At 43.0% G+C, this 21622-nt stretch overlaps 1 protein-coding gene across 3 annotated transcripts in view; it reads left to right on the top strand.

Moving 5' to 3' along the window:
- LOC126484609 (low-density lipoprotein receptor-related protein 3-like) overlaps positions 1–21622 on the top strand; it is a 112215-nt gene that overhangs the window by 52573 nt on the left and 38020 nt on the right. For all 3 annotated transcript variants that reach the window (XM_050108187.1, XM_050108186.1, XM_050108184.1), the window contains exon 5: positions 4722–4948. In XM_050108187.1, coding sequence (XP_049964144.1) covers positions 4722–4948 — 227 coding nt within the window. The remainder of the gene's footprint in view (positions 1–4721; positions 4949–21622) is intronic.

The raw sequence follows: 21622 nt of genomic DNA, 5'->3' as shown, positions 1-21622 counted from the left end.
AGCATCGAAACCGGCTTCCGTTTTTCTCCCAGTAAGACTGTTTGTGTTAATTTTTGGTGACGTAAGGCGTTTCTTCTGCCCTCCTTACATCTAGGTCCTGTCAACCTTCCGTTTTCAGACGTCGCAAAATTCCTGGGTCTTATGTTTGACAGAAAACTGTGCTGGTCCTCCCATGTTTCCTATCTTTCGGCTCGCTGTCTGCGATCCCTCAACACCCTCCGTGTCCTGAATGATACCTCCTGGGGAGCAGACCGAGTGGTCCTTCTCAACCTCTATCGCACCTTAGTGCGCTTGAAATTGGACTATGGAAGCATAGTCTACTCCTCTGCTCGGTCGTCTATTCTTCGGCGTCTCGACTCTATCCACCACCGTGGATTATGTGGTGTCACCGCCAGACACCACACTTGCTAGGTGGTAGTTTTAAATCGGCCGCGGTCCATTAGTACATGTCGGACCCGCGTGTCGCCACTGTGTGATCGCAGACCGAGCGCCGCCACAAGGCAGGTCTCGAGATACGGACTAGCACTCGCCCCAGTTGTACGGACGACGTAGCTAGCGACTATACTGACGAAGCCTCGCTCCTTTGCCGAGCCGATAGTTAGAATAGCCTTCAGCTAAGTCAATGGCTACGACCTAGCAAGGCGCCATTAGTAACATTGCATGTATCTAAAGAGTCTCACTTGTATCGCCACAATCTCCAGATGTACCAAAAGGATGGATTAAAGTTAAGTATTCCAGAAGCTACGTACTTTTCTTTATAGCATTCATTACGTATCCTGTTTCAGACCTCCCGCCATCCTGCTTTAGCGTAGGGCGTGCCTTTCGGCTTCCTCTCATTGTGTCTAGGCTGTCTTGTCTAGACACAACAGATTACGTTTAGTGTCTGGAGCTTTTTACACCAGCCCTGTGGAAAGCCTTTATGCTGAGACTGCTGAACCTCCGCAGTCCAATCGGCGAGCAATCCTTCTGAGTCATTATGCTCGCCATCTGTCTTCCATGCCTGCTAATCCAGCCCATGACATTTTTTTCGACGCCTCCTTTGATGTAGGATACGCAGGCCGCCCCTCCTCCCAACTACCACCGGGAGTCCGCTTCCATCAACTGCTCCATTCTCTTTCCTTCCGCTTTCCTAAAACCTTCTTGACAACTTGGGGTACAGCACCGCCTTGGCTCCGTCCCCGGATCTGCCTGCTCCGTGACCTTTGTCGATTTCCCAAGGAAGGTACCCCTTCACTTGTTTATCGTCAGGCATTTGCTGCTCTATGTGCACAAATGACAGAAGCCACATTTATTTACACCGACGGCTCGAAAACATCGTTAGGTGTAGGGAGTGCCTATATTGTTGGCGACACCCCAAATCACTTTCGGCTTCCCGACCAGTGTTCGGTTTATACTGCGAAGCTTTACGCTGTTCTCCAGGCTGTCCACTACATCTGCCGCCATCAGCGGATACAGTACGTTATCTGTTCAGATTCTCTCAGCTCTCTCCTCAGTCTCCAAGCTCTTTACCCTGTCCACCTTCTGGACCACAGAATTCAGGACTGTCTGCGCTTGCTCCACCTGGGGAGCGTCTCGGTGGCGTTCCTCTGGCTCCCAGGACATGTTGGTATTTGTGGAAATGAGGCGGCCGATATTGCAGCCAAGGCTGCAGTCCATCTTCTTCGGCCAGCTATTCAATCGATTCCCTTCGCCGATCTACGGAGCATTTTATGTCGTCGTGTTCTTCATTTATGGCACGCACATTTGTCGACACTTCCCCATAATAAATTGCGGGACGTGAAAGCTCTTCCTTGTGCTTGGACCTCTTCCTCCCGAACGCGTCGTCGGGAGAAGGTAATTTTGACTAGACTCCGGATAGGGCACTGTCTTTTTAGCCATCGACATCTTTTAAGCAGCGATCCTCCCCCACTCTGTCCCCACTACTTTCAGCTGTGGACGGTAAGACACCTTTTAATTGAGTGCCCCTATTTTAACCCGTTACGCTCCCGTCTACAGCTATCGCCTGATATATCGTCGATTTTAGCAGATGACACGCGCTCAGCCGATCGCGTTCTCGAGTTTATTAGTGCCAGTGAAATGACGTCCGTCATTTGAAGCTTTTTTTGGGGACAACCAACCCCTTTCTGTAGTGGATTTTTAAGCCTTCCTTCTGCTTTTAGTTTCTCCAATTTTATTACTTTCGTTCCCATTGCTGCTGGTTTCCATTTTCGGTTTTTTACTGTTTCCTAAGTCACGGACCGGGCGCTAATGACCATAGCAGTTTTGCGCCCAAAAACCAAAACAAAAAAAAAAAAAGATGGATCTGTTCTGGGGTCAGAAAGATTCCATCACTCCAGTGGTATTACATTGTTTGTTCCGGATGCTCTTATGGGAGTTTCATGATGCCATTGTTTTTTACACGATGGCTCTAAATCCGCTGATCATGTGGGATATGCTTTCACGTCTGCTGTTGGCACTGAACACCATCTCCTGCCTACCACGTGTGGAGTGTTTGCTGTGGAATTGATGGCCACCTATCAGAACCTCTGCTTCATAGAACAGCTGTCACGCACCCAAGTTTTATTATGTACAGACTCAAAGAGTGGTCTTCAGGCTATTGCTCGGAGTTTTTCCAGCCACCCCTTGGTCTTTGCCATCCACGATCTTCTTGCTGATCTCAGTGATACTGCTTGTTCGGTTGATTTCCTTTGGGTTCCTGGCCATGCAGGTATCCCAGGTAGTAAACTTGATAATCATGTGGCGGGGAAGGGGAATGGAGGGTAGGGGGCGGTCACCTACAACCCCCTACCACCACCACCACCACCACCACCACCACCACCACCACCATTGTCCATGACCCCTCCAGGGGTGAATTTGTTGCTTTACATCAAATCAATTTTTGCTCAACCATGGCTCGGCTCTTGGGAGGCTACTCCGGTGTCTAAAAAACTTTGTGCCATCAAGGAGACTCCCACAGTGAAGCATTCTTCCCTCTTTCTCCTCCAGCAGCAGTCTACCATCCTCTGCAGTCTTTGTACTGGCCATACTAGGTTGACTCATGGATTTTTACTTTAATTTTGCACTGTGTTCGTCTGAGGAATGGAATTTATTTTCAGTATTCATCCATAAATATTTTTATTAGAAAAATTCAAGCTCTTTTTCCCATATGCCACTTATTGAAAATTCAAACTGTTATAAGAATAGATAAAAGCACTACTCTTATGCCAATCTGTTACATTGCTGAACAAGACTTCAGCTGAATGTATGAGATTCCAAAAAAATCAATTAAACAATAGTTACATGTAAAATCCCTTTTTTCCCCATTCTAAACCCTCTCTAGAGATTTTTCCAAGCCAAATCTGCAGCGGTCAGTGTTGAATGTTTTCTTCTTGAATGTGTCAAGTGACTGTCATTTGTCCTCCAAAAATCTCAAGACAGGTAGATATGAATATGTAATGCAGTTTATATTCTCTGTTTGCTCATGTATGAGACACTGGGGGCATAATTTGGAAGTACACTTTGAAGAGTAGTTGACAGGAACTCAGTCCAGCTGTTAAATGTAGAAATTTTGTTCCTTAATGCACTCGGAACTGACAAATGGTAAGGTGATAGCAAAATTTGCTGGAAAGAATTTTTTTTTTTTAACAGTGGGGGTTTGTGAAACTTCCTGGCAGATTAAAACTGTGTGCCGGACCGAGACTCGAACTCGGGACCTTTGCCTTTCGCGGGCAAGTGCTCTGCCAACTGAGCTACCCAAGCATGTCTCACGCCCCGTCCTCACAGCTTTACTTCTGCCAGTACCTCTTCTCCTACCTTCCAAACTTTACAGAAACTCTCCTGCGAGACGGGGCGTGAGTCGTGCTTGGGTAGCTCAGTTGACAGAGCACTTGCCCGCGAAAGGCAAAGGTCCCGAGTTCGAGTCTCGGTCCGGCACACAGTTTTAATCTGCCAGGGAGTTTCATATCAACGCACACTCCACTGCAGAGTGAAAATCTCATTCTGGAAACATCCGGGCTGTGGCTAAGCCATGTCTCCGCAATATCCTTTCTTTCAGGAGTGCTAGTTCTGCAAGGTTCACAGGAGAGCTTCTGTAAAGTTTGGAAGGTAGGAGACGAGGTACTGGCAGAAGTAAAGCTGTGAAAACGGAGCATGAGTCGTGCTTGGGTAGCTCAGTTGGCAGAGCACTTGCCCGCGAAAGGCAAAGGTCTCGAGTTCGAGTCTCGGTCCGGCACACAGTTTTAATCTGCCAGGAAGTTTCATATCAGTGCACACTCCGCTGCAGAGTGAAAATCTCATTCTGGTGGGGGTTTGTATTGCCAGGAAACCTGAAATTCTCTCCTATATTCTGACGTAAAAATCCACTCTGCTGCATCAACATACATTAAGAAATTCCTGGGAAAGCCCATGAATACTGTTCTAAAAACTCCAGAACTATTGCCATTTGATTATGGTTTTATTTTGAGAGTAATATGGAAGGTAGAGAGTCAGTAACAAAGCAGTGGTAAAAGTGTCTGGTTTTCAACAGAGCATTCTTCATTATTAGTTTAAGAATGTTTGCTGGTTGAAAGATGTCTGTAGAACAGCCTTGTGTATATTTTTTGTTTCTTTATTAAACTTAGCTAATTTAAAAAACTAAAATTTATTTTCACCCACTCTCACATATCTGGATGTTTTAAATATGACACAGCTGAAAAATAAATCACTGTTGAACATCCACTTATGCGTCTGCTTATTTTCCTCAGGGTAACAGATCTTGACATCGAAGATGATGCTAACTGTAAACATCCTCCATGTTGTGTGAGCAATTGGTTATCTATTCCAAGAGCAGGAGGAGGAGCAAAACAAAAATTGTGTGGCAAACTGACACATTCCGTGATGGTTACATTGCGGCAACCACAAGCAGTAATCAAGTTTCATTCATCTGCTGTTCATAAAGAAGGGAGAGGATTTTTGATCGTATATAACACATGTACGTAATGTGTGAGAAGTTTGAATTATATTTTGCATGGTAGTGTTATTTAACAACTGAATTTGCATTGTGGCAACCACAAGCACTAATCAAGTTTCATTCATCTGCTGATCATAAAGAAGGCACAGGATTTTTGATAGTGTATAACACATATACGTAATGTGTGAAAAGTTTGAATTGTGTTTTGCTTGGTAGTGTTATTTAACAACTGAATTTCACAGATGAAAACAACTAAAACAATGAGACGGGGCAACCATGCAAATTTAAATGATAGTATATACTGGCGTTTATCAGTACTCTTCTCAAAGTGTGTCTTTCCCTTTTCCTTGGTACCGTCAAATGTGGTGATTTCGGACGGTTTTGTCGTTATTTTGATTGTAACTTTCATATATACTGTTACATTAAATAGGTTGTTATGGAAGTGGTAGGGTATATGTTTAACTAATAAAATATCCCAGAACCAGAAAGTGTATGTGTAGGTATATTTATCTGAGGCAGTTAAATAAAGTGTCAGAATTCACCCCATGGATTGGGGTGATTTCGGACACGTGTTTTTTAAATCTCTGTCCAAAGTTGCAGTATATAGAGGGTGAATTCAGACATATACTGCCTTTTTTTAAATTCTACATGCTTTTTATTTGATTCTGGTGACATTTTACACATTTTAAGGTAGCCCTTTGTTACGAATAAGTGATATGGAATGATAGAATGAATTTTATATATTACAGATAAGTTTTTATTTTGCAAGAATTGAAATAATTTTTTTTACAGTTCTTAACTGAAATATTGGATACAGACAGAAACAAACAAAGCAATTTAACTAAAAAGGCCAAAATAATTTTTCTCATTCATTATTCTAAATTAATTTGCAAACACTTTAAATAATGATTGTCTTCGAGTATAAAGCACATCTTCTCAAAAATTGAACATTCCTCTCTTCTCAACTGGTGCGGGAGGTGTTCTTGAAATTTCCAATTTTTGTATTGTCTCTTCATTGGCGACATTAGGAAACACAAATATGTTCTTACTGTTCTCGTATGGGTGCATGAATTTCACACTTACTCCTGTAGCACTAACATTTGTGGCCACTCCAACATACTGCCTTGTTTGCTCCTTGTTTCTATGTTCATATTTGTACTCTGCAACAGGAAAAGCTTCTTCTTTCAGCGGTAAAACTTCATTGGAAAAAGTATGATTTTTCACTTTCACTACTGCTAGAAGCACTATCACTTGTACTAAAATGTAGACTTACACAGCCGGAAATGTCATGTCCATTATAATTAATCGGGCTGTTATGCCGTGGTCGGTTGATGAATTCTGTGTCAATTCCCAACGTTTCGTCCCCGTCTGCGGAGGACATCTTCAAGGGGGTCTGTAGCTCGATGGAAGGTCCAACACACCCACTGGCTCGCTACTGACTGCCGCTAAATTCCGTGTCTGCACACTCCCGCACCGACAAGTGACGTCACGTGTTTTGAAAACATCTGTGCAATTGGCCCCTGTCCGCTGCCGTCGATTTCCGTTGCCATTACCCAGTGGTGGACGGGTGGTACACATCTTCTTCAACACCGGCATCCAAATACCGTTTAAATTCACGCCCTCCGCCTTTCGATTGAAATTATTAGGGTGTTTGGCGATTTCGATTGCCTCCCTGTAGAGCCTTTCATAATATCCACTTGTGGGCGCTAGTACTTGCATCTCCTCGAAACAAATATGGTTGTTACCTGGCTGGAAATCATGCTCCGCAACAGCTGATTGTTCCATTTCTCCTCTTCTACAATTGCCCTTGTGCTCTTCCAAACGTTTTGAAACAGTTCTTTTAGTGGTACCCACAATAACATCTCCACAGCTGCATGGGATCCTATACACTCCAGCTTTTTGCAGTGATTTGCGAGCGTCCTTGGCAGGCTTAAGGTACTCCTGTATCTTCCTGGTGGGCTTGTAAATTAAGGTAATATTCCACTTCGTCAAGATCCTCCCTATTCTTTCCATTACACTTTTAACAAACTGCAGGAAAACCTTAGATTTTGCAGTAGCCTGAACGTCACTATGGTTTCTGCGTGGCTGTCTCAACGCACATTTTATTTCGGCAGACAAATATCCATTCTTCATTAGTGCATTGTAGAGATGTTCCATCTCAGCATCGAGCAACTCAGGTTCACAAATATTTATAGCTCTGTCCACTAATGTCTTGATAACACCCCGCTTCTGTTGTGGGTGGTGGTTCAAATCCCGGTGCAAATAAGGGTCCGTGTGCGTGGGTTTGCGGTACACTGAGTGGCCCAAACTACCATTTTCGTTTCTAAAAACAAGCACTTCGAGGAAATGTAATTTGCCGTCTACCTCCTCCTCCATTGTAAACTGAATTCTCGAGTTTATACTATTCAGATGTTCGTGAAACCAGCTTAGTTCCTCCCTGCCATGTCTCCACAGCACAAACGTGTCATCCACGTATTGGAACCATACATTTGGTTTTTTGCTGGCTGTACCTAAGGCCTGTTCTTCGAATTTCTCAATAAACAAGTTTTCAATTACGAGACTTCCCATAGCCACACCATCCATTTGTTCATAAAACTGTTCATTCCATTTGAAATATGTGGTTGTCAAACAACACTTAAACAGTTCTGAAATATCAGCAGGAAAAATTCGATCCAGCTGTTACAATACATCATTAAGTGGAACCATGGTAAACAGCGATACCACATCGAAACTGACCAATATGTCCTCCGGCTGGACCACTATGCCATTCAATCTGCTGATAAAATGTGTCGAATTCTTTATATAAGAGCCCAAATGGCCCACATGTGGTTTTAACAGCGTAGTCAAAAACTTGGTTAACGAGTAAGTGCGCAAACCGATGGCACTTAGTATCGGTCTCAATGGCACATTTTCGTTATGAATTTTGGGCAATCCATAAAGCCTTGGTGGTAGCGCAACCGATTTGCAGAGACCTTTCTGTACACTCTCTTCAATGGAGGAGTTTTTTGTTAACCGCGACACAGTTCTAAGAACGTTGTTAGTGGGGTCCTTATTCAGCTTCCTATATGATTGTGGATCCAGTAGATCAGTAATTTTACTCTGATAGTCGGCCACATCCATAAGCACCATTGCACTTCCTTTGTCAGCTGGGAGAATCAAAATACTATCATCGTCATTTAGGAGTTTTAAAGCTCTTCTCTCACCCACAGTTATAATACTCTTCGGCAGTTTTGCATTGGCTAAAATTCTCACTGTTTCTATACGGATTTCTTCAGCTGTTACAGAATCCACACTGTGAATTCCTGCTTCTTCACTGGCTATAATTTCTTCCGTGGGCACAAAACGCGGACTAACAGCAAAATTTCCGCCCTTGGCAAGCACAGACGTTTCATTGTCAGATAATGAATGTTTGGATAAATTGATAATGGTCTGATGAGGTAGCAAATTATCAAACTTCTTCCTCTGTCTATTAGACATTGTCAACATACGCTTCCCCATGGTTTCTTCTTCTGTCTACTAGACATTGTCAACATACGCTTCCCCATGGTATCATGCAGTAGTCTATCAATTTTATCCCAGTCACCGCTGCACAGTATTACTGATAGTAATATGGAGAAACATTAACTTACAGTTTGTGCTTGCCAAGTCCCGTTGGATCTGCTGACTGCGCTCTCGTAGTAAGGCCTCCTCAGTCCATTTGAGAATGCGTTGCGCCTTTCCCGAATAGAACAGTCGCTTTATCTTCAGAAACTTCGGTATAACACTGACGGCTCAGCAAGGAGACAGGAATGTGAGGGAACACAAAAGCTGGACACTCTTCTTCTGGAGTCCTTCTAGGCGACGCACTTCTGTTGACATCTCCTCCCCATAGAGGCGTCTGATACTAAAATGTAGACTTTCATGGCCGGAAATGTCATGTCCATTATAATTATCCGAGCTGTTATGCCGTGGTCGGTTGATGAATTCTGTGCCAATTCCCAATGTTTCGTCCCCGTCTGCGGAGGAAATCTTCAAGGGGTCTGTAGCTCGATGGAAGGTCCAACGCACCCACTGGCTCGCTCCTGACTGCCGCTAAATTCCGTGCCCGTGCACTCCTCCATTGAAGTCCTCCATTGAAGAGAGTGTACAGAAAGGTCTCTGCAATTCGGTTGCGCTACCACCGAGGCGTTATAGATTGCCCAAAATTCACAAAGAAAATGTGCCGTTAAGACTGATACTTAGTGCCATTGGTTCGCCCACCTACTCCTTAGCCAAGTTTTTGACCAAGCTGTTAAAACGACATGTGGACCGTTTGGGCTCTTATATAAAGAATTCGACACATTTCATCAGCAGATTGAATGGCATAGTGGTCCAGCCGGAGGACATATTGGTCAGTTTCGATGTGGTATCGCTGTTTACCATGGTTCCACTTAATGATGTATTGTAACAGCTGGATCGAATTTTTCCTGCTGATATTTCAGAACTGTTTAAGTGTTGTTTGACGACCACATACTTCAAGTGGAATGAACAGTTTTATGAACAAATGGATGGCGTGGCTATGGGAAGTCTTGTAATTGAAAACTGGTTTATTGAGAAATTCGAAGAACAGGCCTTAGGTACAGCCAGCAAAAAACCAAATGTATGGTTCCAATACGTGGATGACACGTTTGTGCTGTGGAGACATGGCAGGGAGGAACTAAGCTGGTTTCACGAACATCTGAATAGTTTAAACTCGAGAATTCAGTTTACAATGGAGGAGGAGATAGACGGCAAACTACATTTCCTCAAAGTGCTTGTTTTTAGAAACGAAAATGGTAGTTTGGGCCACTCAGTATACCACAAACCCATGCACACGGACCCTTATTTGCACCGGGATTCGAACCACCACCCACAACAGCAGCGGGGTGTTATTGAGACGTTAGCGGACAGAGCTATAAATATTTGTGAACCTGAGTTGCTCAATGCTGAGATGGAACATCTCCACAATGCACTAATGAAAAATGGATTTTCGTCTGCCGAAATAAAACGTGCGTTGAGAGAGCCATGCAGAAACCATAGTGACGTACAGGCTACTGCAAAATCTAAGGTTTTCCTGCCGTTTGTTAAAAATGTAATGGAAAGAATAGGGAGGACCTTAACGAAGCGGAATATTGCCAAAATTTACAAGCCCACCAGGAAGATACAGGAGTACCTTAAGCCTGCCAAGGACGCTCGCAAACCATTGGAAAAAGCTGGAGTGTATAGGATCCCATAAACATCTGTGGAGATGTTTATGTGGGTACCACTAAAAGAACTGTTTCAAAACGTTTGGAAGAGCACAATGGCAATTGTAGAAGAGGAGAAACGGAACAATCAGCTGTTGCGGACCATGCTTTCCAGCCAGATAACCACCATATTCGTTTCGAGGAGACGCAAGTACTAACGCCCACAAGTGGATATTACGAAAGGCTCTACAGGGAAGCAATTGAAATCTCCAAACACCTTAATAATTTCATTCGAAAGGCGGAGGATGTGAAATTAAATGATATGTGGATGGTGGTGTTGTAGAAGATGTGTACCACCCATCCACCACTGGGTGATGGCAACGGCGATTGACAGCAGCAGACAACGGCCAATTGCACTGACGTTTTCAAAACAAGTGACGTCACGTGTCGGTGCGGGAGTGTGCAAACACGGAATTTAGCTACAGACCCCCTTGAAGACGTCCTCCGCAGACGGGGAAACTTTGGGAATTGACACAGAATTCATCAACCGACCACGACATAACAGCCCGGATAATTATAATGGACACTGTCACTTGTTTCAGCACTGTTTTCGTTTCCTTGAAAATCTCAGCCAGTGATTGATTTTCCAGGTTGAACGTCTAGTTTGCGGCAGTGGTGAGAGCTACCAACTTATTTGGATGATTACGAATTTCTTTGAGCATTTCTTCAAAAGTGGAAGACCATGTGTCTGCATTGTTTTGCTGTCTCTCCTCATTATCAGGCGATTTTCGTAAGACATGATCTGGATCAAAAGGGATTAGGCCCGTGGTGCGAAATCCACCCTTCGCGTTTTCCTTGGAGTGTGCTGAAATCTTAGTCAGTGTCTCCTTCACGAACAGCTTTTTGTAAAAGTTCTGGGTCATAATTACACCGTACTGCTCTTATACGTTCTTGGCATTGTCCGAAATCACCCCACATAGTACACAGTTTTATAAAAACCATCGTTATTTTATAACCTTGCACGAGAAACTCGACAAACTTGTAGAGAAATTGTCTCAATGCTCTTAACTACTGAGTGCGTCGACAATTACGGTTACAATAACTTCCCACTCGGCGCATCAATAGAAAGTTTCCACTTTATACAATAATGCATGGATTTTTAACACTGAGACTGTTCGTCAATTATTCACCTAGGGAAACAACTGATGCAAAATAAAAGTTGTGGGAAGCGATAAATGCAATCCTGCACTTAAAATAACTGGCGCGCAGATGTTAAAATAAGTAACTCTTTTTTTCTATGCAGTGGCAAAGAGCAAATAAGCCATACTGTCCGAATTCGACCCAGTGTCCAAAATCACCCCATTTGACGGTACTTTTATATGACTAAATGGTAGCACACACAGTCCACGATTCTCCTGATTTATTTTCATTTATCATAAATGTGTTGTCTAAATTAAAATGGTTCTGTACAAGTTTCATTCAAAAAGTAAGGGCCGTTTGCTCGTATTTAAATGTAGGCAGCTCAGAACGAAGTTGCACGATTGCAGTGGCATCTATTGATTTTGGAGAGAGCAAGAGAAGCAGTTGTTTTGGCTCAGTAGTCATTTTACTGTGGATGAAAGAAGAAAGCAATGTCCCTCAAAATAGAATGAGGGTCTCACTGAAGCCTTCACAGACCGTAATTATCCTCCCAACCTCATACAAAAACAAATCTCCTGTGCCTTATCTTTCCAGTCTCCCACCACCTCCTCAAGTCCCATTGTCCAGCTACAGAGGAGCATTCCCCTCATAACTCAGTACCACCCAGGACTGGAGCAACTGAATTACATTCTCCATAAGGGTTTTGACTACCTCTCATTGTGTCCTAAATGAGAACTGTCCTGCCCACTATCCTCCCCACCCCTCCCACAGTGGTATTCAGCTGTCCACCAAACCTACACAATATACTCGTCCATCCCTACACAACCCCTTCTCCCAGCCCCTTACCTCGTGGCTCACACCCCTGTAATAGATATAAGTGCAAGACCTGTCCCATACATCCTCCCACCACCACCAACTCCTACTCCAGTCTGGTCACAAGCATCACCCAACCCATCAAAGGAAAGGCTACCTGTGAAACCAGTCATGTGATATTCACTGTGTTGCATCCTATGTGGGCATGACAACCGACAAACTGTCTGTCTGCATGAATGGCAACCGACAAACTATGGCCAAGAAACTTCAACCCTGTTGCTGAGTACACTGCCAAACATGACATCCTTCATTTCAGTGACTGCTTCACAGCCTGTGCCATTTGGATCCTCCCCACCCACATCAGATTTTCTTAATTGCACAGGTGGGAACTTTCTCTGCAATCCTACGTTCCTGAAACCCTCCTGGCATCAGTCATTGTCCTCACCCATCCAGCCCCTTCCCTGTTCCCAGTCCAACAGTGTTTTTACTTCTCTCCTTTTCCACAACCCTTCACCCCTCCCTCCCAATCTCTCCCCTGTCCTCCATCTAACCTCTCGACTGCACATAGCTGCCCTGTACTCTCTCCACCTCGTCCCTGCATGCTCCCTGGCAGCACTTCACTGCCCGCCCTCTACCCTACTGTCCCTCCCCCTCCCCACTCCAGCCTCCTCCTTACCCCCACCCAGTTGCCACTCCCATTATGCACTGGTGCTGCTGGCTGTAGTGTGGCTTCAGTTGTCTGAGTCTGCAGTTTGTGTGTGTTTGTTTGTCGTCTATTTTTGACGAAGGTTTTACTGGCCGAAAGCTTTATCTGTGACAGTCTTTCTGTTGTGCCTATGTGCGACTCAGCATCTCCGCTATATGGTGAGTAGCAACTTTCCTTTTCATAATATTGTTAGAATGTATAGTGATTATGTGGAAAAGTGAAACAGATTTGAAGGAATGTAAAACTGACAAAAGTTTCTTTCTTGTTACACTGAAGGGCTCTTATTTTTTGAGTAAGTCTTGTATGTTCTGAAACTCGTCAGCCGCATCTGCATCAACATGACTTCTCCACATTTCACACATAAGAACTTGGCAGATGATTCATTAAACCCATCTTCAGACTATTTCCATTCCACTCCCAAAAGTGCACGAGGAAAATGAATACTTAAATCTTTCTATGCAAGCTCAGATTTATTGTATTTTATTATGACTGATGTAAATGTCAGAATGTTGACTGCAAGCATGCATTGTGTTGTACCAGTGTGGAATATGATTGTGGCATGGAATACCTTAAGCCTTATGGAGGATGCTGGAGTTGTCATTTGCTGGTGTCCCATATATGCTCAATTATAGACAGATCTGGTGATGGAGCAGACCCTGAGGTAAAATGTTGAGACTCTGTAGAGCATGTTGGGTTACAACAGTGGTATGTGGGCAAGTGTTATGCTGTTGGATAACACCCACTGAAATGCTGTTCATGAATGGCAGCACAACAGGTCAAATCACCAGATTGATATACAAATTTGCAGTCATGGTACATTGGATAAACATGAGAATGCTCCTACTGTCATAGGAAATCGCACCCCAGGCTATAACTCTAGGTGTAGGTCCATGTAAACAGGTTGGTTGCAGGTCCTTAACTGGCCTCCACCTAATCAACACACGGACATCACTGGCACCGAGGCAGAACCAGCTTTCATCAGAAAATACAACAAACTTCCCCACCATGCCATCCAGTGAGCTCTTGTGTGACAACATTGGCGTCACAAATGGCAATGGTTTGTGGTAAGTGGGATGCACATTACAGAGCATATGGCTCATAGCTGTTCTTGAAGTAAGCAAATTGTAACAGTTCGTTGCGTCACTATGGTATCAACTTCTTCTCAGATTGCTGCTGCAGACGCAGTATGATGTGCAGAAGCCATATGCCAAACATTGTGGTCTTACCTTTCGGTAGTGCTGCGTGGCCATGCAGAGCCCGGTCTTCTTGCAACTGTGCATTCTCGTGACTGCTGCTGCCAGCAGTCGTGTATAGTGCCTACATCCCTGACAGAGAGAACGTCCAGCTTCCCATAGTCTATTACATGACCTCGTTAAAACTCACTGAGGTGTTGATAATGGTATCTTTGTCTCATGAAAGGCATTCTCGACCAACAACAACTCACCATATCCAGTCTCAAAGGTAACAAACCCTCTCGATTGTAACAGCATGTATTTGAAGCAAACGTGATTTGCATCCTCATAGTGGTGCTTCTAGTGCCACTCTTATGCGGCTGGCACAAAATTTGAATAGACATGATCTTTCAGATGTAGAGACACACTTACCAATGTTTGCAGTGTAGTAGAAGTGATGAGTCGTCAACAAATGTACAGGACACACACACAGTGTATTCTCCTATAGTTTTTCATCTGTAAAAGTACAGAAATGTGTGTATTGCAAATCATAATTTCATAATTATTCAATGATTTTTTGTGATGGTGCATCCATGTATGTACTTAATTTATTCACTTTCTCTTAGGTTCAGATTTCTCTAAGTCAAAGAGGCCAAAGAGGTTAGGCAAAGAGATTATATGCTTTGGATTTTGACAGCCTTTAGAACATGTATTATTTCATAATGTCGTGTTTGATTATTTTAGTTTACACAAAATAAATAAACAATTTTTGTCTCTACCGGCTTATTTTAAACCTGTAATCGCTCTGAACACAGAACAAAACATGGTTGCTATTTCTTTGATTGTTAGAAATAGGTAGTGGAGTTGGAATGTACTTATCCTGCTTATTTCTCCTGCCCATAATGTGTATACTGCTCACAACTAATTCCTTCTACTCTACACACCCTTGTACAGGGTGGGCGTATGGGAAGGCAGTGGGCGTTATGGAATAAATAGGATAATATTTAGATAAAGGCCATTTATTGGCGAAAGCATGTAAAAAAAGGGGTCACGTAGCCAGGCCTAGGGACGCGAGGGTGAGACAGAGCATAGAGTTTGGTGAAACATAGTTCGTGAAGCTAACGATAGTTCGTGTCTGTCAAAACAGTCCACAGTGCCGCGGCACCAGGAGAAGCGGGAAGGTCTACACTGCTACAGGGCGCACGTCCAGGAGAGCAAGAAGACAAGAGCACAAGAGAGCGGGCCTGACGACGGGCGACTGGGTATATTCGACGCACCACGCGGCTTCCTCCGCCCTGATTGATTGGTCAGGACCGAGAAACCCGTGGGGGTGGCAATGGAACTTTCCAGTGTTGTGTGCTAAGTGACGTCTGGGGCGGTGTTCCCTCGTAAGCACATGAAGGAGGCGCCGTGATCAAGGTGCCCTTCCTCGGTGCTGACTTCCTGTTACTAGACCATGGGACGAAAGAATTTACAGGCAGCTAACATTGCCGGCCGTGGTTTGGCCATAATGGAAAAATGAAGTTACCGTTTGAGAGATCATACAATAAAGTAAAATCCCCTAGTGTCTGGCTCATCCTTTACATTCTTCCCCCTTCCATGGGAGCGGAGAAAGTATGTGAATTTGCTCAATGTAATTATTATTTAAATGTAAACAATTTTAGTTTGCAAAACAAAATAAACATCACTTGATTAAGAATGGCCATCACGGAAGATGGCAGGGGTCTTAACCTATGGGAGGGTCTAGGGACTCTAAAGACCTCCTAGGGGTCGCAAAGGGACTTACACACGTCAACAATATTATATGTTTTCAAAACAAGAACAAGTATTAAGAAACATCAAAACAAAATTACAAGTGTGAACAAGTGTAACAAAAACGCAAAGAATATAGTATGAATATTGCAAAGTAAATAAACATTACGGAGCATCATTTTAGCGTGAACCTGAAACAATTGTCTTTAAGTGTGAAGGAACGGAACTAAACAAGTTGTCTTTAAGTGTATTCAGAGATATGCAGAGTTCACCACTGAAGTCACAAGTGAGAAATACAAAAAATAATAGTCTGAATGTAACATTTATGAAAAAAATGTTTTTGGTTTTCCTTTTGAAATGAGATGCAGAGATACATATCACCACTGGTGAGTCACTGCGGGGACGAGTGGCACGAAGCAGCGTGTTGTGTTGTCCTCAGTGGGCAACGCGCAAGCTGGCGGCGGGAAGGGGGCGTGGCCGTGGTGAAGCCCGTGCACTGGAACTCAGCGCAGTGGGGTATGAGGGGAAGACCACACGTTTCAAACACATTTAGAGTGGGAGTTATCGCAAAGGGAACACTTCACTACGCTACACTAGTGTTTCCACATTAGTTGATATTGCAGTTGCACTCTTAGAACTAAGGGAGGGCACATGCCTGATAGGTTCTTTTTTTCTCGTTTTTATGTCCATATCAGTACAATAATAATGTGAGCGGGTTTACTGTGGCACTGAGTATAATGGTTGTATATAGTTTGGTGGCTGTTTGCCATTTAATTAAGTGTGCCAACAGGCGATCGTAAGAAATTTGTCCTTTTACAGGTTTTAAGAGGTCATCAGTGGACACTAAGAGGTGATAACGAATAAGCTTTCAGGTATAAAAAACATAAGTAAATGAGCGCGAATATTGAGTGAGTCAGCCATAGTGGCATGAAAGGTTGTTAGCGGCAGTATAATATCACAATAAGAACGGTTGTAACAAGGTAAGTCTATTGTGTAACTTCGTGGTACGTGGTAGTATTAATAAGGCAGGTGGGAGTGCGGCAGCTACGACAGAGCGGCACGATACAGATTACTTCAAGGCTATGTTAAGTCATGGCAGCATTTGGGAGCTACGCCAGAGCGGCAGCTAGCTGCAAGACCGAATCTCGCGCTAAGTCAGAACGGCGCAGGGCGGATAACCTCAAAGGACAGTGCAGCGTCAGAGCTGCACCTGCCAGCTGAGAAGCGAAGCTGAGGTGGCTACGACTGTCTAATGTGACGTGCGCTGCACAGGAAGCAAGCGTTGGGTTTAAGAGCGCGAGAGAGATGAAACTTACTGATGCTGTTCACTGCGCTTTCTGTATTTTACACTCTCTCCAAATGTTCTTGGGCTGCTGCATCTGATGAGTGTATTTATGTGCTTCAAAGTGAGAAGTGACAAATATAAATGTCACAAAAGGGGTATAATGTTACTGAATAAAAGGGAAATAGATGTGCGTGATCGATATGGTTTATTCAACAATGACCAACAAAACAGAAGTGGGATTACGCGTGACATCATGCTAGATGTGGTGTTACTGTGGGTTCTGTTTAAAATTACATTATGCATTAGTAAATTGGTTCATAACGAAGTTCCTATGAAATCCATTTGAGCCCAAACATAACTGTTACATTAACATGAAAATATAAAAATGAGGTACACAAATGTCATACATATGCTATATCAATAAGTAAATAAAGTTAAATGCCTCTGTGGGCTGACCATCGAAGTGCAATAACATTCACATTGTGAGAGGAAGTTTCTCATGCATCAATATTTTTGCTAAAGACCATAAAGTGAGAATGACAAAGAAAAGTGACACCAGTTTGGTGCAGGTGGGGCGTAGATTGTGTCTGATGTCGACACTGTTGCTAACGAGGGGAGAGAAACAAAACTTGACGAGAACCTAGAGATTTCCATAGTGGAAACAGAAAGCATAAGGATTTGACTTAGAAAAGACTACATTGAGCATAATTTATGAAAATATAATGCTCGGCACATAGTTGACACGACGGTATCACCTACTTAACTGGGTATATGACAATGCTGCGACTCCAAGATAGCTCCTACGTACTTCTTCCTAAAAAAAATATATTAAATATATTTTATAAAAAACGTTTACTGTGCAACCAAATTCACCGTCTTTATCCTCTCAACATCTTGTGACTAAACTCGCCGTCTCTATAAATCCATAGTGCTGGCCTCATAAGACCCAGCTGGTTGCTTAAAACTCCCATCTATCTGTGGGTGTATCGCTGTGTCCTGAGACACGTCATACAGTTAAATGCTACTACTTCAGTAGTCGGTATTCCTTCGGAAAGTACAACAGAAAAACGGTGTCAAAGAAGGCTCAAGTTTTGAACGGAGATTTCTGCTTACTGGTGGTTAGGCTGCGGGCTAGACACGGTTCGTGTCTGATGTTGCCTGATCAGCTGTCATCAGAGAGCACAGAACATTTTTCTCGTGAACTCTTCTTCGACATGAAAGATTAAGGTCTAACTGTGTTAGTCCACATGAACTGAATAGTTTTGTGTTCGAATACACCCAGATAATAGACTCCAAAAGGCGTTGTTTGGTTGAAAGTTGACAGATGAAAATGGGTAGGATGGTCTATGCCGCAAAATTGAAAAGTGAAGAAATGGCACAGATGGCTAGGGTTTCCGCACGATTGCCAGTCGCATCATGTAAGGTACGTGCCCCTGCGGGTGGTGAATGACTTCATGTGTTGTTCTGTTGAAAGTTGACAGACGTAAGTGGTTAGGATGGACTATGTTGCGAAACGGAAAAGTGAAGAAACAACACAGACAGCTAAGGGTCCGCGGGGGTGCCAACCGCGTCACATAAGGTACATGCCCTCGCCTGTGTGGTTCTCTTGTTCATCCAGTGGACTAGGTATATGGCCAAAGCTTGCTCTCTGTTTACGTTACCTATCATGGGGGTAGGCATGTGGTATGTCCCTCCAGATAAACTTTCAAATACAAGTGAAATAAAACATGGTTACCTCTTAAATTACCCTTCCAGAATAATTTATTACCTAAGGCATCATTATTACTAAACACTTAAATAATTGTCTATACTCGGGAACTTATTATAGCATACGTGGAATCCCACAAAAATAATTATCCTCATCGTTCTAGTAACACAATGACACTGGAAACACTCGGCTGACACAAATACTAAATTACTGGTGCTGGCAGACTAGCTAAAACTCTTTAAACATTTGATAACAGCATAAATGAGACATGGACAAAATGAACAATATTAAAAATAATACATGGTCATAAGTAATTGGCAACTCGTCATAGTGATACAAGCGGTGGCAAAACCGCAACAAAAGCAAAAGTTCAAAATATTATTTTCTTTATACAAAACTTCCTTATCCTCCAGTTACATTTTGTAGCAAAATGAATGTAAGTATCCCCTGGTATTCTTTTATGCTCTCGTTTATATTTTCATACCAACCGATAGTCTTTGGTACTTGTACCTACAAGAAAACTGTCGTTAAGTCATGGCAATGTTAGGTGTAATGCTGTGGAATAGTGTAATGTCACGTTAATACTTCCTATAACAAGATTCTGATGAAAAGTGGTTTTATGTCTCCTTCAATGAACAGACCAATAATTATTAAACATGGGATATGCCGTTTCCTGTGTTGATTTGTATTTGCAAAAATTGGTGATTATCAGTCTCCCAATCAATCATTCAAGGGTATGATTGTTAATTCTCTCGCCTACCTGCTTGCATGTATTCATTATAGTAAACTCGACGAAGCTAGTTGCATCTGGAAGACGTCAATATGACTTACCCGTCGGGCTTTTGTTTTCAATAAAATTGGAGTCCAGTTGTCATGTGTAAAGTGTGTAGGGAGGAAAGTATGTTCCTTAGTATTGAAAATCTGTGTAAAGTTATTCAAAGGGTTCGTTATATAATGGTTGAGAAATCTGTGTTAGATTCAGTGCAGCTTGACACACGTCACGCTCATGAGATTGTAAGTTGCTGACAGTACAGCTGACAGTACGGCTGCATCCGGTTTCAACTGGCTTGGCGGTAGTACTGGCGTTCACACTGGGTCCGTACTCTTGCTATGCATGGAGTTTAGTTCCTCGGTACAGTCACAGAATTTCCTTCCAGAGTTAGCTTATGTTGTTCACTACCGTTATGCATAGAGGGCGTTTTCAAGGAACTCGGATAACTCAATCATTAAAATTTGCATAATGATCATGACTCATTTATTCATTTAGATGCCGTGTCCTTCTAAGATTTAGGTAACTGGTAGGTTTTATGCTTCTAAATAAACTATTTTGCGATGGCATTCCAAACCCAACTCCTTGGCTAATGCGTTTCCCACACAGCGGTCATTTACAGGACAAATATTACGACAAGGGCCGGCTTTCTCGATGCCATATAGATCCGTTTATTAACTGCGGTGGTGATACAACATAGCCGGAGGTCAATCTGAAATTCCAACGGTTTATAATCCTGATGGTTTAGACAGTGCTTACAAGGAAAAAGTTCTCTCTCTCACAGTTTTGTTCCTTACTGAAAACTCATATAGGTAACACAAATAGATTCCCATCCTTAGATAAGACTAGTAAAATCTGTAAGGCAATATTAAGCTCGTGAATTTATTTCTATAACTATCCCTTTAGGTTTGCTGTTTAAACTGCAACGTACGAATGTACGAAGGTGGAAAGTGGCTGAGGCACGCGGCCTGCAGGGCAAAAGTTGGTTGGTGAGGAGGGGCGAGGGGAAAGGTGCAGATGCTGCCCGCACCAGCGGCTGAGGTGGGGGCCGGGGGAAGGGGAACTGTAATGGCCGGGCAGGAGGGAGGGAAGGGAAGGGAGCTGTGTCACCAGCTGACAGGGAGGGGCGGACTTGCCGCATGTGATCAGCTGTAGACAACAGCGGCGGTATTTACATGACTGCTTCCATGGCATTTAATATGCAGAAATACGTGGTATCAAAAAAACTTACCTTGTTGTCTGTTCAACATTGCATTATGAAAACAATAAAATAGCACTTGAGGAAGACACCTTTTACTTTAGAGTAACATATTTGTCGTTTAACTTGGACATACATATTCTTGTTATTATCGTTGTGTGAGCATTTACCAAAACATACACGTAATGGGGTGTGTTTCAAATGGCAGGTAGATGACAGCATGGTGTCAGGGTTCTACTGGCAGTTACAAAGGTGTGTTCCTATTATGTTTTTATGGTAAAGTTTCATCAGCTGTGTCAATTCAGTTGAAGTTTGAATTGCTTTGACATATGCATATATACTGCAATTTATACAAGATTAACTGAATCTTAATTCAGCGTGTTTTATTGGCAAGGACAACTTTCCCCTTAATTCCATGGTTGAAGAACATTTGTGTTTTTAATACTCGTCCTCTACGATAGCATTACTGGAGATGTTAAATGACACAAGACAAAATGATTACAAAACTTCAATCACTTCCATTAACATGTGACATCATTAATTATCAAGTACCAGTGGTTGCCAATTCTTATGTCTGCTTATAACTAACATACAAAACTTAAATAAATTTATAGTAACAACGGTGTTTTCCATCAATTAATTCTCTTACCTCACTCAGGACTTTTCCAGCTGATTACATATCATGTTGGATCTAGCGGCGGTGGCCGCACATTTGGTGAGAAAATAGTGACTTTGTGGGGGAAAACATTGTTAGTATGGCCTGCAGTCTGGCTACATTGACCAATAGATCATCTGGCCAGGCACAAGTGCGACCCACATCGCAAATATTTTGTAGGAACATAGCCACAATTTCATGGGACTTCCCAGAAAAGGGGGGAATGAACTCGGCCACAGGGAAATTGCTTGCAGTTGCCATGCTAGGAGCAATTGTGGCATTTGCATTAGAGATAGAATCAGTGTCAGTTGCCA

Source organism: Schistocerca serialis, chromosome 6, assembly GCF_023864345.2.
Source record: "Schistocerca serialis cubense isolate TAMUIC-IGC-003099 chromosome 6, iqSchSeri2.2, whole genome shotgun sequence".
NCBI classification, from domain to species: Eukaryota; Metazoa; Arthropoda; class Insecta; order Orthoptera; family Acrididae; genus Schistocerca; species Schistocerca serialis.
This window is presented reverse-complemented; position numbering and strand designations above follow the sequence as displayed.